This window comes from Lipotes vexillifer, unplaced genomic scaffold, assembly GCF_000442215.2.
Source record: "Lipotes vexillifer unplaced genomic scaffold, Lipotes_vexillifer_v1.1 scaffold496, whole genome shotgun sequence".
Classification (NCBI taxonomy): domain Eukaryota; kingdom Metazoa; phylum Chordata; class Mammalia; order Artiodactyla; family Lipotidae; genus Lipotes; species Lipotes vexillifer.
In genome coordinates this window covers 753,605-768,989 of record NW_006786690.1, presented here as the reverse complement: position 1 = coordinate 768,989, position 15,385 = coordinate 753,605, and the positions used below count along the sequence as shown (strand labels likewise).

Sequence of the window (15,385 nt, the reverse complement as noted above, 5' to 3'; positions counted from 1 at the left end):
GCCTCTCACTGTTGTGGCCTCTCCCGTTGCGGAGCACAGGCTCCGGACGCGCAGGCTCAGCGGCCATGGCTCACAGGCCCAGCCGCTCCGCGGCATGTGGGATCTTCCCGGACCGGGGCACGAACCCGTGTCCCCTGCATTGGCAGGCGGACCCTCAACCACTGCGCCACCAGGGAAGCCCACTGGTCTTACTTTATATCAGATATACTCACTGACTTTGGTGTTTTCCATTGTAATAAGCCTCACCCCATATTATTGGTGATTGTGGGGCAATTACTGTTATTGTTTTGGCTTTGACCATTATATCACAAATCAGAGCCATAAACACAATTGCAGGCCAATGCTTAATTTATGTCAGTTTGTTCAAATTCATAATTTTAATTTGATGGCCAAGGGCCCCTGGAAAAGCTATTGTGGAATTGTAGTTTTCAGATGGCATCCCTGGATGTTTTTGGTGCTTGTTGGTTTTGTGAGTCTAAATAGTGCCAGTGACTTCCATGTATCCCTGTTAATGCTCCCTAAGATGCAATGCTGGGTGACTTCCACATTGTAAGGGAAGGTTCTTGCCCTTTTAAGAGCTTTTAATCCCAAAATAGACCATGGAGGCATAAACCCCAAAGAACTCGAGCTGAATGGGAACATCTAATCAGGCAGCAAGTTTTTTATAGTCCCACTGTGTGCCTAGCACTAAAGGAAAAAAAAATCTGCGATAACATAGTGTTTATAAATAGAGTCTCCTTTTGTGGTTAAATGCCAAAAGGAAAGGAAGGAGTCTGCTCACAGATCAGGTGGAGAAGGTTTGGTTTTCGGAGGGTGTGCTACGAATCTTCAGGAGGCCAGCTGGAGGAAAGCTAGGGTCAGGAGATACAGAAGTGGCCTCGGGAGGTCCTGTTGACTTGGGAGGGTTAGCAGAGAGGCCTGATGGGCCTTACGAGCCATCATTAGAGGGCCATCATGGAGAAGGAAGACTAGACCTCCTATGTGACTCCAGAGGTAGAAATAGGACCAAAAGGTGGACATAACAGGAGGCAGAACTTTCTTTTAAAACATAGTGGTTTAAAATGTAAAATAGCTAGCTAGTGGGAAGCAGCCGCATAGCACAGGGAGATCAGCTCGCTTTGTGAGCACCTAGAGGGGTGGGATAGGGAGGGTGGGAGGGAGGGAGACGCAAGAGGGAAGAGATATGGGCATATATGTATATGTATAACTGATTCACTTTGTTATAAAGCAGAAACTAACACACCATTGGAAAGCAATTATAGTCCAATAAAGATGTTAAAAAAAAAACCCAAAAACAGTGGTTTATTTTTTTCTCTAGTGGTTTTTTTCTGATTGTAAAATAAAATTAATGTACTTTTATATAAAAAATTTGAAAACATCAAAAAGTAGAAGGAAAAAATCAGTCATACTATTTATTATCAAAAGATGGCAATTGTTATTTTTTATATTTCCTTTTTTAAACATAGCTGTGATAATAGTGTTTACTGCAATAGCAAAATATAAACATTTGACATGATGTAAGCATTTTTCCTTCGTAAGTAGCATTTCTTTTTTTTTTTTTTTTTTTTTTTTGTGGTACGCGGGCCTCTCACTGCTGTGGCCTTTCCCGTTGCGGAGCACAGGTTCCGGACGCGCAGGCTCAGCGGCCATGGCTCACGGGCCCAGCCGCTCCGCGGCATGTGGGATCCTCCCGGACCGGGGCACGAACCCGTGTCCCCTGCATCGGCAGGTGGACTCTCAACCACTGCGCCACCAGGGAAGCCCCATAAGTAGCATTTCTAATGCTACATAATATCATATGGCTATACATTATTTAGCCATTCCTCTATCATTGGAAACTTGGGTGGTTTTATTTTTTTTGCTTTTACAAACTTGGTGATGAATATGTTTCAGTATGGAACTTTTTTATTTCTCATATTTTGTGCTTTCTTATGGCAAATTATCAGAAATGAGATGACTAGGTCTTTCTAACAGAGTTGTATAATAAAGGAATAGTTTGCTTAAGAAGTTCTGAGTCTGAAAGCCTACATATCAGGGTATTGAAGAAGTATTTCTTTATGTTGGACATGGTCACCATTAAACTTCCTGTCCGCTCTTTGATTCTGTGAATCTGTTAGAGGGTTGAATATTCTGTTTGTGATACTGATTTGGTTTTGGGGAGAGCCAGGCTGAAGGTCAAGGATTTTGAAGCATGATTAAAAGTTTCAGACCGGTTGCCACAGATGCATACAGAGCAAGTGAAACTTGACATCTTTCTTGCTGTATGCCTTGTTCTTACTTTGGGATGTGCTTCCGTCTTCCTTCATACTCATATCCGCACACACACACCCATTTTCTAGAGAAGCACACATGACTGACTCCTTCAGTGTTTGTTCCAGTACTTCCTGTGGCTGTGAATCATTGTCTCTCCACCCCCCAACCCCCTTCACCCTCCAGAGGTTCTTCAACACTATGGAGCAGGGCCAGCACACCATGTCATAAATCACAGGCAATAGCCAGTTTACTGGGTGGGCTGGTGGGCTATTTTAGGGGTGGAATCAGGGCCCTGAAGCCACCTTACTCCATCCTCCAAGGTTTGATGATTTTTTTCCCCCCAGGTAATTAAATGTGTGTCTTGTGGACCTGGGCTTGGCTGGAATGCTCAAGGGTCCTGAAGATCCTTCTATAGCTTCCTTCTGTTGAATCCATTAAGAGAAGATGGCAAAAGTCAACATAACTAGAGACCTCATCTGTAGGCAGATAAAGGTAAGCAACCCAGACCTATGAACCAGAGCATGAGGTCCTTTTTGCCCACAGATTCATGTTATAGCTGAATAAACTGAGGACTAGAGTCTGTGACTTGCCTGAAGTCACACAACTAATTAATGGCAGACACAGGACTAGAACCAAGGTCTCTTGACTCTGGTCTTCTTTTATCCAAGAACATGGAATCATGGAGACTCCTGTATCCAAGCGCTTGTACCTGGGCTGCTGGGATTGATGGAGTCTGGTGAAGGAGGGGAGCATGTATGTGCACATCTGTGAAGGAGGCGGGGTGTAAATAGAGCTTCTTCATGTTGCTCTGGCTGCTCAGCTGTACATATAACAGAACCTGGGGGAGTCTTAATCCCAGTTTAGCTTAGACTCTTTCTTCTCTTCTTCAAGGGTCTCCTATACCAGAGCCTGCACCTTTTCTCTGCAGTTTGTACCTGGAAGACACTCCAGTACTGTGAGATGAATAGATGACTGGGCAGTCCAGCTCATTTAGCGAGGTAGCCCAGGCTTTGTCAGGGAACCCCTCAGTAAAGGAGCACGGGGGTTTAATGGAGGAGATTCAACCAAGACAAGATGTGCTTTTGAAGTAAGAACCTCAGGCTGGGGTCAGGAGCTTAATCTCACCACTGCCCTAATTAACTACCTATACGACTTTAGTCACTTTACCTTTCTGTGCCTCAGTTTTCTGTTGTTAAATGATAATAATGTCTGTCTGCCTGCAGGCTGATCTTGAGAATGAAATCCGAAAGTACCTGAGAAAGTTCTTTGTAAAGGTTAAGTGCCAAAAATCTTTTAAAAATTAAGTGGCATGCAGCATAAGCTGTGGTCACCATCCAGAAGGATTCAGTGTATGCCTTTACATGAGCCATGTACCTGGTGCACGTTAGTCTGTGTTTTGTATATTTTCCCCTGCATCCCTGAATCCTTTTGCAGCTTTGTCCATTTGTGGGGGTTTTTGTGTGTGATTTCATTAGACTGGGTGGCCCCAAGGACAAGGACCAATTCCTAGAGGCACAAAATCATAGAATTGGAGGGACCATGCAAGTTATTTTTCTCCTTTATATATATCCCACAATATGTGTCCTAAAGATGATGCCCACCTTCTCTAACCTAAGTATGGAAACATTCCCTATTTGTTGTTTCAATTTTTTTTTTTTTTTTGGTAACCCAACAATTACAACTTAGTGCTTAATTATATCCTCTCTTCTATCGATATTATTCTCTAATCCCTGCCCAAGTATACTGTAAGCTCCTGCAGGCCAATTTCTTGTTCTCTTTTCTAGCTCCTGTGGGGCCCAGCACAATGCTGCATATGTAATAGGAACATAGTAAATCATGTTAAATCGAATCAATGAATCTATGAGTTTGTTTCTGTTCCCCAGGAGCGGGGTGCCCTGAGCTTTGAGCGGCGCTACCATGTCACTGACCCCTTTATCAGACGGCTGGGCCTGGAAGCAGAGCTGCAGGTAAGAGATCCAATTTGCACCCTAGATGCAGATGACTGGCTTTCCATTCTCTGCCTGCAGAGAATCCTCTTTGCACTATTCAAGGCATAAACAGTTTTTCTCTGCAGGTCATACCTGAAGGTTATCTCTCCTTTACAGTGGTTTTATTAGGCACATAAATCTGAATCAAGATTAGTGATTGACATGGTCACACAGAAATTGTTTTTTCATCATATTATTTCCTTTGTGCTTGGAAAAAGACTATTGAATTTCATACCACTGTTTTTACTATTGGCTTGGACAGTAAAGATTCTTAACTTTGTATAGGAATTTAGAGTTTACAAAGTGTTTTCACACACGCACACACATACACACTTGCATTTTAGCTTCAAAGAAATGCTGTGGGTGGTATATAGGAAATAGGTATTTAAAAAAAAAAAAAACGTTTAGAAAAACCAAGCACCTTGTCCAATCTTGTCCTGTCCAACCCATGGGGAGTCAGGCCTACAGTCCAGATGTTCAGCTTTTTAGTTCTGTCTGACACAGAAACGCTTCCCAACGTTAGCTCCATTCCCTTTCCTTCCTCAGAACCGTGTTTTGAATCCAACTTTTAGCTGTCCTCTCCAGCTAAGTGTCATCTGCAGGTTGAATAAGAATTCTCTTTGGTTCGTTCACGTTAATGTTTGTAAGTAATTGTGTTGATCTTAGAAAAAGACTAGAAAGAAATTCATTGCCTACTAACAGTGTTATCTCGAGTTAATGAAATTATAGATGATTGTTATTGCTTTCTTTTCATTATAAACTTTTATCCGTTATAAAATATAACTATATTAATAGTAATATGGAAAAGATAAGTAAAAATTACTTGTTATTCCCACCTCCCTAGTATAATTACTATGTATTTACTTCCTTTTATCTTTTGCATATTTTTACATAATTGTAATCATACTTTACATTGAATTTTGTATCTTTTCTATAATAATCCTTTTCTCCATGTTACCAAGTGGTCTTTACAACTTTCACTTAAAATTTTTTTTCTGATTATATAAGTAGTAAATATTGTAGTAGAAAATATGGAATGGACAGGAAAATATAAAGAAAACAAAATCACTTTTAATTCTACCATCCAGAGATAAACATTGTTAATGTTTGGTATATTACTTTCATGTATTATGAAGCAGAATGCTAGTTAAGAGATGGGCATTACAGCTGAATAAATTTAGTTTCAAGACCTATCTTCTCCACAGCTATATAGCCTTGTTCAAGTTACTCTTAGTTTCCTGATCTGTAGAATGGATCAATAACTGAGAATTGTTGTGATGATTAAATGAGATGATTTTTGAAGTGATTAATACAATGCCTGGATCATATAAGCTAGTTAAGTAAATAACAATTATTATTATGTCTTCCAGTTTTTTTCATGCTTATGTAATTTTTTTCTGCAAAGTGGAGCTCATACCATTTACACAGTTTGCTAAAAACCCTTTTATACTTTTATGTCATTATTGTTTCCCCATACCTCTAAAAAGTCTTTGAAAACATGATTTTTTAAATATATTGTATTATTTATCCTTTACTCTATTTTTTTGAATTTCTTTCCATATTTCCTTAAAACATAAAGTACATCCCTTTAATGCAGTTGGAGGTGGGGCATGGAAGGTTTTACCTCCAAGGGGACATTTGGCAATGTCCAAACAGTTTTGGCTATGAAAACTGAAAGAGTACTACTGGCATATAATGAATAGAGTATAGGGATGCTGCTAAACATTCTACAATCATAGTACAACAAAGAATGTGCAACAAAGAATTATGCAGCGCCCAATGCCAGTAATGCCGAGGTTGAGAAACCCTGCTCTGGTGGATGCTGAGTAGACAGTTGAAGGCTGGTCTTCTCCTTTTAGCTGTGCCTCCACCCAACCCATATTGTCTCTACTATCTCTTCCTGGTTTTATAACTTTGTCCACAACAGACTTGGAAACCTCTGTGAACACAAAACAGGATTCTAGCTATTATTTCCAAAGATTTGGCACTCAAATACAAAAATATGTTAAGGTGGATGCACTGTCTGAATTTGCACTTGGCTGAAGGCCACCTTGGCGGGGACCTATAGTAACAGTGCACAATATGAAGGAATGCCCACAGGTTTAGGTGTTAAAACAAAGACCTAGTTTGGATTTCCCTGGTGGCGCAGTGGTTAAGAATCCGCCTGCCAGTGCACGGGACCCAGGTTCGAGCCCTGGTCTAGGAAGATCTCACATGCCGTGGAGCATCTAAGCCCATGTGCCACAACTACTGAGCCTGTGTTTTAGAGCCCACGAGCCACAACTACTGAGCCCATGCACGTAGAGCCCACACTCTGCAACAAGAGAAGCCACTGCATTGAGAAGCCCGCGCACCAGTACGAAGAGTAACCCCCACTCGCCACAACTAGAGAAAGCCCGCATGCAGCAACAAAGACCCAACAGAGACCTAGTTTAAATCCCAGCTTTGCCACCTGTGAGGCTTAGAGAAGTGAGAGCAGATGGAAAGAAGCCTGGGAGAAAAATAGGTTTGTGAGAGAATCGGGGTTGGACCTGTAAAGTTTGAAAGCCTGTTGGATAACTTTGTGGAGATGTCAGGTGGGCAGTTGATGGTCTTAATGAGGGGAGAGCTCTGGACTATAGGGAGAAATCCGGAGACTTCAGCGATCCATGGAGCCTTAGAGAACAGGGTCCAAGACCTAGCTCTGGAGATACTCCAGCTTTCAGAAATTGATTACAAGCTAAGGAGATAAAAAAAGTTAACCACGAAAGAGAGTCAGTGAAGTAGAACGGAAACAGAACCAGGAGAGTGTAAGGAGAGTATTCCAAGAAAGGAGTGGTCGGTTCTGCTCAATGCTTCTGAGAGGTTGAATAAGTGAGGACAAAACAGTGACTGTGGTCTTGACTAGAGCAGTTTTATTGGAGTGGTGAGAATAGATACTAAATTGGAGGGGTTGAGAAGTGAATTGGAGGTGAAGGAGTACAACAGCAAGTAGACAACTCTCTATTTAAAAAAATTGTTTTAGAGAATTCCCTGGCAGTCCAGTGTTTAAGACTCAGCGTTTTCACTGCATGGGCCTGGGTTTGATCCCTTGTCGGGAAACTAAGATCCCACAAGCCACATGGTGCAGGAAAAAAAGAAAAAATTTTTTAAAGAGGGTGATGAAAATTTATTTATCTATTTAGTCAGTTACTACAAACTTTTCCCCTAGATGAAAGGAAAGATAGGATGTAAGCAGTAAAAAGTGTAAACTGTTGCAGGAAGGGGGACCCCTTTCCAGGGCCCGAGATTGGGGTCTTATCTAACACTCAGAAATGAATTGTCCAAGGAGACACACATGCTGACAAAGCAAGAGACTTTGTATTGGGAAGGAGTGCCTGGGTGGAGAGCAGTAGGGTAAGGGAACCCAGGAGAACTGCTCTGCCATGTGGCTCACAGTCTCAGGTTTTATGGTGCTGGGTTAGTTTCCAGGTTGTCTCTGGCCAATCATTCTGACTCAGGGTCCTTCCTGGTGGTGTGAGCATCACTCAGCCAAGATGGGTTCCAGTGTGAAGGATTCTGGGAGGTTGGTAGGACATATGGACTGGTGTCTCCTCTCTCCTTTTGACTTCTCCCGAATTCTTCCGGTTGGTGGTAGCTTGTTCCATGTTCTTTACCAGGATCTCCTACTGTAAGATAACTCATGCAGCTGTTTACTATTGCCCCTGGCCAGGGTGGGTGGTTTTGGTCAGTGATTCCCCTAACAGACCTGTAAAAGATACCTTCTCTTGCTTTTCTACATCTACTTCTCACCTTTCTTTCTTCAGCTAACTACCTGGGCAGCTGACTTGCACAGATGTATCAATAGTCTCTCTTGTCATCTATCTTCTTGTTGGCTTTAACCAATGAGGAATCATTTCAGGAGATTGGAGGAAGAAGCTTTTTTTATTCCCCTCGCTACCATCCTTCAGAATCACTTTATTTTGTTTTTGTGTTTGTTTTCCAGCTTTATTGAGTTGTGTAGACAGTTCTTGAAAGACCTCGTTTACAAAAGGAAGCAGAGAAATGGGGCAGTAGCTGGAGGGGCCTTTGGGATCAAAGGAGGGATTTGTAAGAATGGGAAGAGGGCTTCCCTGGTGGCGCAGTGGTTGAGAGTTCACCTGCCGATGCAGGGGACACGGGTTTGTGCCCCGGTCTGGGAAGATCCCATATGCCGCGGCGGCTGGGCCCGTGAGCCATGGCCGCTGAGCCTGCGCATCCGGAAGCTGTGCGATAAAAAAAAAAAAAAAAAAAAAAAAAAAAAAGAATGGGAAGAAATACTAGAGGTTGTTTGTATGTTGATGAGAGAGAAGGTGGTTGCTGATAAAGGATTAGGACAGAATAACTGAAGGAGCCACGTCCTAGGGAAGGTTGGAGGGGATAGGATTTAGAGTTGAAGCAGAGGGCTTGGCCTTTGATAAGTGTAAAAACATTTCTATCATTGTTACAGGGTCCAGTGGGTTTGGCAAAAAAAGCATAGACTGGGGTAAGAACTGGAAAGTCATTGTAATAGTCTATAGTAGCAGTTTTCAAAGTGTGGTCTGCAGACCCCTGGGGATCCCCATGACCTCTTCAAGGGAATTCATGAGGTCAAAACTACTTTCATAGTAATACTAAGACATTATTTTTAAAACAAAACTAAAAAAAAAAAAAACTAATTCAATTAAAAATTTGCGGAAAAAAAGTGGTTAAAACTACTGTCATTTTAGCATGAATCAAGGCAAGTAGCATCAAAGTCATTGAATTATTTACCCCATGCATTTGCAGTGACCCCCCCCCAAAAAAAGCCAGTCTTACTTAAAATGTCCTTGATTTTTACTTCAATAAAATAATACAATAAAACTTATTAATTTAAAATTTCAACCCTTAAATACAGATCTCTTCAGTATTCTTTATTATGAGGTGGGAAGAATCCATAAAGTACTGCTGCTGCGTACTGAACTCCGGCGGTTGTCTTGAGGAAAAGCAGTTGTTCAATTGTTTTGAGTTGCAAGCTCAACTGGACATTATTTTCATGGAACACCATCTGAAAGAATGGCTAGCAGATGAAAACTAGTTATTCAAGTATGGGTATTTGGCAGACATTTTCTTTGAAATGAATGAAGTACACTCTCACTTCAAGAACAACTGACAGTATTTGTTGCCAAGGATAAAATTTGAGCTTTAAAGCAAAGGGAAAAAAAAAAAGAATATAGGAAAACTTGTATCTGCCACCATGAGCTTGATAGCCTCTCAGTACTTCTTAAAAGTCTTTTTGATGAGATCTGTAGTGATATTAACAAATGTCAACTTTATTTTATTGTTCAAATTCAGTGAGTCCTTTTTTTTTAAAATAAATTTATTTATTTATTTTTGGCCGCATTAGGTCTTCATTGCTGCACGCGGGCTTTCTTTAGTTGCATCCAGCGGGGGCTACTCTTCGCTGTGGTGCGTGGGCTTCTCATTGCAGTGGCTTCACTTGTTGTGGAGCACAGGCTTTAGGTGCATGGGCTTCAGTAGTTGTGGCACGCTGGCTCAGTAGTTGTGGCACACGGGCTTAGTTGCTCCACAGCACATGGGATCTTCCCGGGCCAGGGCTCGAACCCATGTCCCCTGCATTGGCAGGTGGCTTCTTAACCACTGTGCAACCAGGGAATTCCCATAAGTCACTGTTTTGAAAACAAAGTCATAGATCTGTAAAAGACCCAGGCCTAATGTAAAATCAACTAATGTTTGTTTTTGTTTTTTTTATTTATTTTTTTAATTTTTGGCTGCGTTGTGTCCTCGTTGCTGCACGTTGCGGTGCTCAGGCTTCTCATTGCAGTGGCTTCTCTTGTTGCAGAGCACAGGCTCAAGGCGCGCGGGCTTCAGTAGTTGTGGCACATTTGCTCGGTAGTTGTGGCTCAGGGGCTCTAGAGCGCAGGCTCAGTAGTTGTGGCACACAGGCTTAGTCGCTCCATGGCATGTGGGATCTTCCCAGACCAGGGCTCAAACCCATGTCCCCTGCATTGGCAGGCGGATTCTTAACTACTGCACCACCAGGGAAGTCCGCAACCAATGTATTTTAATGTAGCGGGATACCAACAGCTCATTCATGTGGTTTCAGATTCCACACTGTAACATTAAGAAACCGTTATTTGTCCAGTTTTGGTGTAGTGTCAAAGGATACCTACAATGATCTGAAAAGGCCGTTAAAATACTGCTCCCTCGTCCAACTATAATACTTATCTTTATGAGGGTGGATTTTCTTCATGTACTTCAACCAAAATAACATCTTGCAACAAACTGAATAAAAGTAGATATGAGAACGCAGTCATCTTCCATTAAGCTAGACAAAAGAGTTTTTCAAAAATGTAAAGCAATGCCATTCTTCTCATTAAATTCTTTTGTCTTGAAAAATATAGTTAGTTTTTATTTAAAATGTGTTAGCTTATCTTTTTATTTTTTTAATGAAATTAATTTTATTTTCATTAAAGTTATAATTAATAATGTTAATTTTAAATGAAGTTAATATTTCAGTTTTTATTTCTAATATGGCAGATACTGATAACCTATATTAAAAAATTCTTTGAGATCCTCAGTAATTTTTAAAAGTGTAAAGCAGTCTTGAGACTAAAAAGTTTGTGAGCCAGTGGTCTATAGAGCCATGAAACTGGATGACTGGATAATATCATCACTAGGAGGAGAGAGAAGAAGGCCCAAGACCAAGAACCAAGGTGTTTCAGCATTTAGAGATTATCTGTTTCTTCTCTTCCTCTACCCAGAGGAGACAGAAAGAATAGCATAGAGGTGGGAAAACATGGTATTATGGAAGCCAAGGAGGAGGAAAATTCAACGATACTGATTTCTTACAATCCTGATCTCAAAAGGCTATCTTATTTCCCTCTTTCCTAGTTGGAGGTTGGAGGGGATACCTTTTTTTGACACCGTCACCCCCCCACGATAGTAATAAAAATGCCATTATAAGCCATATCACCATGGATAAGCCCTTTAACTTCTAGGATCCATTTCCTCATCTGTAAAATAATGTACACATCCTGTTTGTCTCTTAGTTTTAAGAGGAGGAATAAACAAGTTATTTTATGTATGTAAGGTACTTAGCACGGAGCTCAGTATATTGTAAAATTCATGGTACTCAAATATTAGCTACGGTTATTGTTGTTGTTATTTATAGAAAGCTTTTAAGGTTTCCTGAGATGCTGATTTGATGGTGTCCAGCTTTTTAAAATGCTTTACGGTCATTTTCTTCCCTTGTTTTATTTCCCACGCATTGTCACATATGGACCCCATTTCGGTTAACAAGAGTTGACTTTTGGCATTAAGATGAGGTGATATAATAAGGGTTGGGGGGTGGGATAAAAGAGGTAAAATCAACAGTAAAAACTCCTGCCTTTTTGTGGTTATTGATTATAATGTTTTCCTCTATATTATCTGGGGGAATTTTTTCCCTGGATTTCCTAATTTACTACTTTGTATAGTTTTGAAAACTGCAAAATGAAACATAGAGAGAACTCCTAGAATATAGTACTGAACATTTAGTAGAGGCTCACTAAAAGCCTGTTGGTTTGATTGGCTTTTAAAATTTTCTATATTAAAGTTAGCTTAAAAGTTTAGAAAGATTGTCTCCTTTCCACTCTTTTTCCCAGCCACCAAATTCACTTTCCTGGAATCAACCAACATATTCAATTTCAGTATCCTTCCAGAGAAATTTTATGCATTTTTATGCAAAATTTTTTGTAAAAATTCTCACCTTTTCTCACAAATGTTAGCCTAACATATTTACTGCTTTGTACCTTACTTTTGAATTTAAAAATATACTTTCGTGATTTTACCACATCAGTACATAAAGATGTTTCTTTCGTCCTTCCTCTCTTTCTTTCTTTTCTTTCCTTTCTTTCTTTCCTGCGTCAGGTCTTCCTTGCTGCACGCTGGCTTTCTCTAGTTGCAGCGAGTGGGGGCTACTCTTTGTTGCGGTGCGCAGGCTTCTCATTGCAGTGGCTTCTCTTGTTGCGGAGCACGGGCTGTAGGTGCGTGGGCTTCAGTCGTTGTGGCACACGGGCTCAGTAGTTGTGGCTTACGGGCTCTAGAGCGCAGGCTTAGTAGTTGTGGCGCACGGGCTTAGTTGTTCTGTGGCATGTGGGATCTTCCTGGACCCGGGCTTGAACCCGTGTCCCCTGCATTGGCAGGTGGATCCTTAACCACTGCGCCTTCAGGGAAGCCCAAGATGTTTCTAATATCTAATTCATTCATGGCTTCAGAGTATTGTGTTGTATGAGTGTACCATAATTTATTTAAATTGTCCCTGTTGATGGATATGGAGATTACTTACAGTCTTTTGTATGTACAGTGTTATCCCTTGCAACATCATTTGGCATATGTGGATGTATATTTTTAGAATAAATACCTACAAATGGAATTAGTAGTCAGAGAGTATATCCATCTGTGATTTTAATAGATATTAACAAAATTGTTTTTCATGGAGTTTGTACCAATTTATACTCTCATCACACTTCTTCAATCTTAAACATAGTGTTCAACAAACATTTGTTCTCTCCCCAGCCCCAACCTCTTCTCCCTCACGTGTCCATGATTATTCTGAGAAATTTCACAAATGAGTGAAACATAATGTGCCAGAGAGATCTCAACTTGGCTTCCTAAGAGAAATGTAGTCTAGGCTGATACCTGAAAGATGGATGGGAGGAGCTAGGTAGATTTGGGGGAGATAGACAGAGAAAAAAAATCCTAGGCTGGGGGAATAGCATATGAGTGATGGAAGAGAGAGTAGAGGGTACTTGGTTCAAGAGAACAGATGGTCCCAGGATACAAGTGGAAGAAGGATGATGGGTGAGGTTGATGAGGTTGGGATGTTCATAATGAAGGATGTTGTAAGCTGTGTTGAAGACTGTTGATTTTATCCTAAGGGCAGTGGAGAGCTATCAAGTGGTCTTTACCATGTGAGCAATATGATCACAGTTAAGGTTTTTGTTTTTGTTTTTGTTTTTTTAATTAAATTTGGCTTCAGAGTGAAGATTGCAGAAGTTTAAACTGTAGACAGCTAGACCACTTAAGAGATGGTGTCAGTGATTCCGGAAGAGGTGATTGGTTACTTGAACCTAGATAATGGTAATTTGGATGGAGAGAAGTCAGTGAATTTGAAAGACATTTAAGAGGTAGAATTAAGAGAATTCTTAGTGACTGAGTGTGGAAAGTTAGGAAAAGAGAGGAGTCAAGGATGAAAATTAAGTTTCTATTTGGCAGGGTAAATGGTAGTATCATTCACAGAGTTAGCGAGCACTGGAGAAGGAATAAGTTTGAAGGAAAAGATGATAAGCTTGGTTATGGATGTTCCGGAGCCATAGGCCCATGTGTTGTCTAGTGCTTTCTAGGCAGGTAGTTGGAATACTTGGATCTGAGCTTAGGAATGAGGTACACACTGGAGATGTTGATTTGGGAGCAGTGAGCAGCATATACATTGGAACAATGAAAGTGAGTTGTGATTGCCTTCGAGGAGTGTGTATAGTAGGAAGAAAGCCTAGGGTAGAACCATAAGGAACAACAGTATAAGAGCCAGGTGGACAAAGAGTTTGCAAAGGGTATCAAGAAAGAGCAACTAGAGGAGTAGGAAGGAAAACAGAGAGGGTGATGCCACAGAACCCAGAAGAAGCAAGTTTCATTGAAGACGAAGTGGTCAGCACTATCAAGTACCACTGGGGACCAAGTAAGATAAGGACTGAGAAGTGTCCCTTTGATTTAGAGCAAGGAAGCCATCATGGTCACCTTGGCAAGGGCCATTTTTGTGGTATAGATAGAAGTGGGTTGAGGAATTATTGGGAAGTGAGGAAGTAAAAATACCCAATATAGACTACTCTTTCAGTATGGTTATGAAGGGGAAGAGAACTGGAAGGCCACAGCTAGGTGTGGATTTGGCATCAAGGGAGGGCTTTTTAGATTAGAGAAACTTGAGCATGTTTAATCCCAAGGGGAAAGAATCCCAAGTAGAGAAAGGGAAAGTTGAAGATACAGGAAAGCTAAAAGATCATGTGGGGTTCGGATTTTGTCAGATGAAGCTTGCAGGAGAATGACTGTAGTAATGAATCATGGATTTTTAGGTGGATGAGAAGGAAGTAAAGACATGAGGTAGCATGTAAGGAGAGAACAGAGTGACTGACTGGACTTGGAGGACTTGTTGAGGATAAGAATCATTGAGGAATGATATATAGTCTCTTTTTTCACTTAACTAATATATCTTGAAAATCACTCATCAGTTCATAGAGTTCTTTTTGTTTTGGCCTTACTGCACAGCTTGTGGGATCTTAGTTCCCTGACCAGGGATAGAACCCAGGCCCACAGCAGTGAAAGCGCTGAGTCCTAACCACTGGACCGCCAGGGAATTCTCCACAGAGTTCTTTTTCACAGCTGCATAGTAGTCTCGTGTGTTAATAAAACAAGATTAATCAGTGAATTTCCCATGTATGGGCTCTTAGAGTTGTTTCTAATAGTTTGTAATTACAGTGTCCTAATGAATAACCTTGTACATATGTATTTTAGTATTGCTAGAGATATATCTTCAGCGTAAAAACCTAGAAGTGGGAGTGCTGGCCAAAGAGTAAGTGTATATATGTGGTTTTGTTAGATATTGCCAAATTTCCCTCCATGGGAGTTGCACCATTTTGCCTTCCTGGTAGCAATGCCTGAGAGTGCCTGTTTCTCCACAGCTCACCGACAGACTAGGGGGTTAAGCTTTTGAATTTTTTTACCATTCTAAAAGATGAAAAATGGTATCTCAGTAGAGTTTTAAATTACATTTCTCTTATGAGTGAAATAGAATATCTTTTTCATATATTTAAGGGCTGTTTTAATATAATTTTGCCAAGTTTGGTGTAACAAAGGAGGGAGAGTAAGAATTTTTATATGTACCTGCATATTTTTACAAACACAAGCATAGAATGGATAAGCAGAAACTAATGAAGTTGGTCACCTCTAGGGGATAAAAGGCATAAAGTGGAGAGGTAGAGAAAAGGGAATAACCCTTCTGGACCTTTTTGTAGAGTTTTTAATTTTATAACCACTTTGAGGTTTTACACATTCAAAAAGTAAAATTAAGTCAGCAGAGATGGGGAAAGGGCTGCCAACTAACTCAAGTAATTTTCGACACAGTACTTTGACTA

General features: G+C 40.7%; 1 protein-coding gene across 2 annotated transcripts in view; it reads left to right on the top strand.

The window, feature by feature from the left end:
• Positions 1 to 15,385, top strand: part of WDTC1 (WD and tetratricopeptide repeats 1) — a 71,457-nt gene that overhangs the window by 16,466 nt on the left and 39,606 nt on the right. Inside the window, exons 2-3 of one of the 2 annotated variants that reach the window (XM_007459095.1) lie at positions 2,598 to 2,745; positions 4,137 to 4,220. In XM_007459095.1, coding sequence (XP_007459157.1) covers positions 2,698 to 2,745; positions 4,137 to 4,220 — 132 coding nt within the window. In that variant the 5' untranslated portion in view covers positions 2,598 to 2,697. Of the gene's footprint in view, positions 1 to 2,597; positions 2,746 to 4,136; positions 4,221 to 15,385 lie in introns of those variants that run through there. The other variant, XM_007459096.1, reaches the window with a different exon arrangement.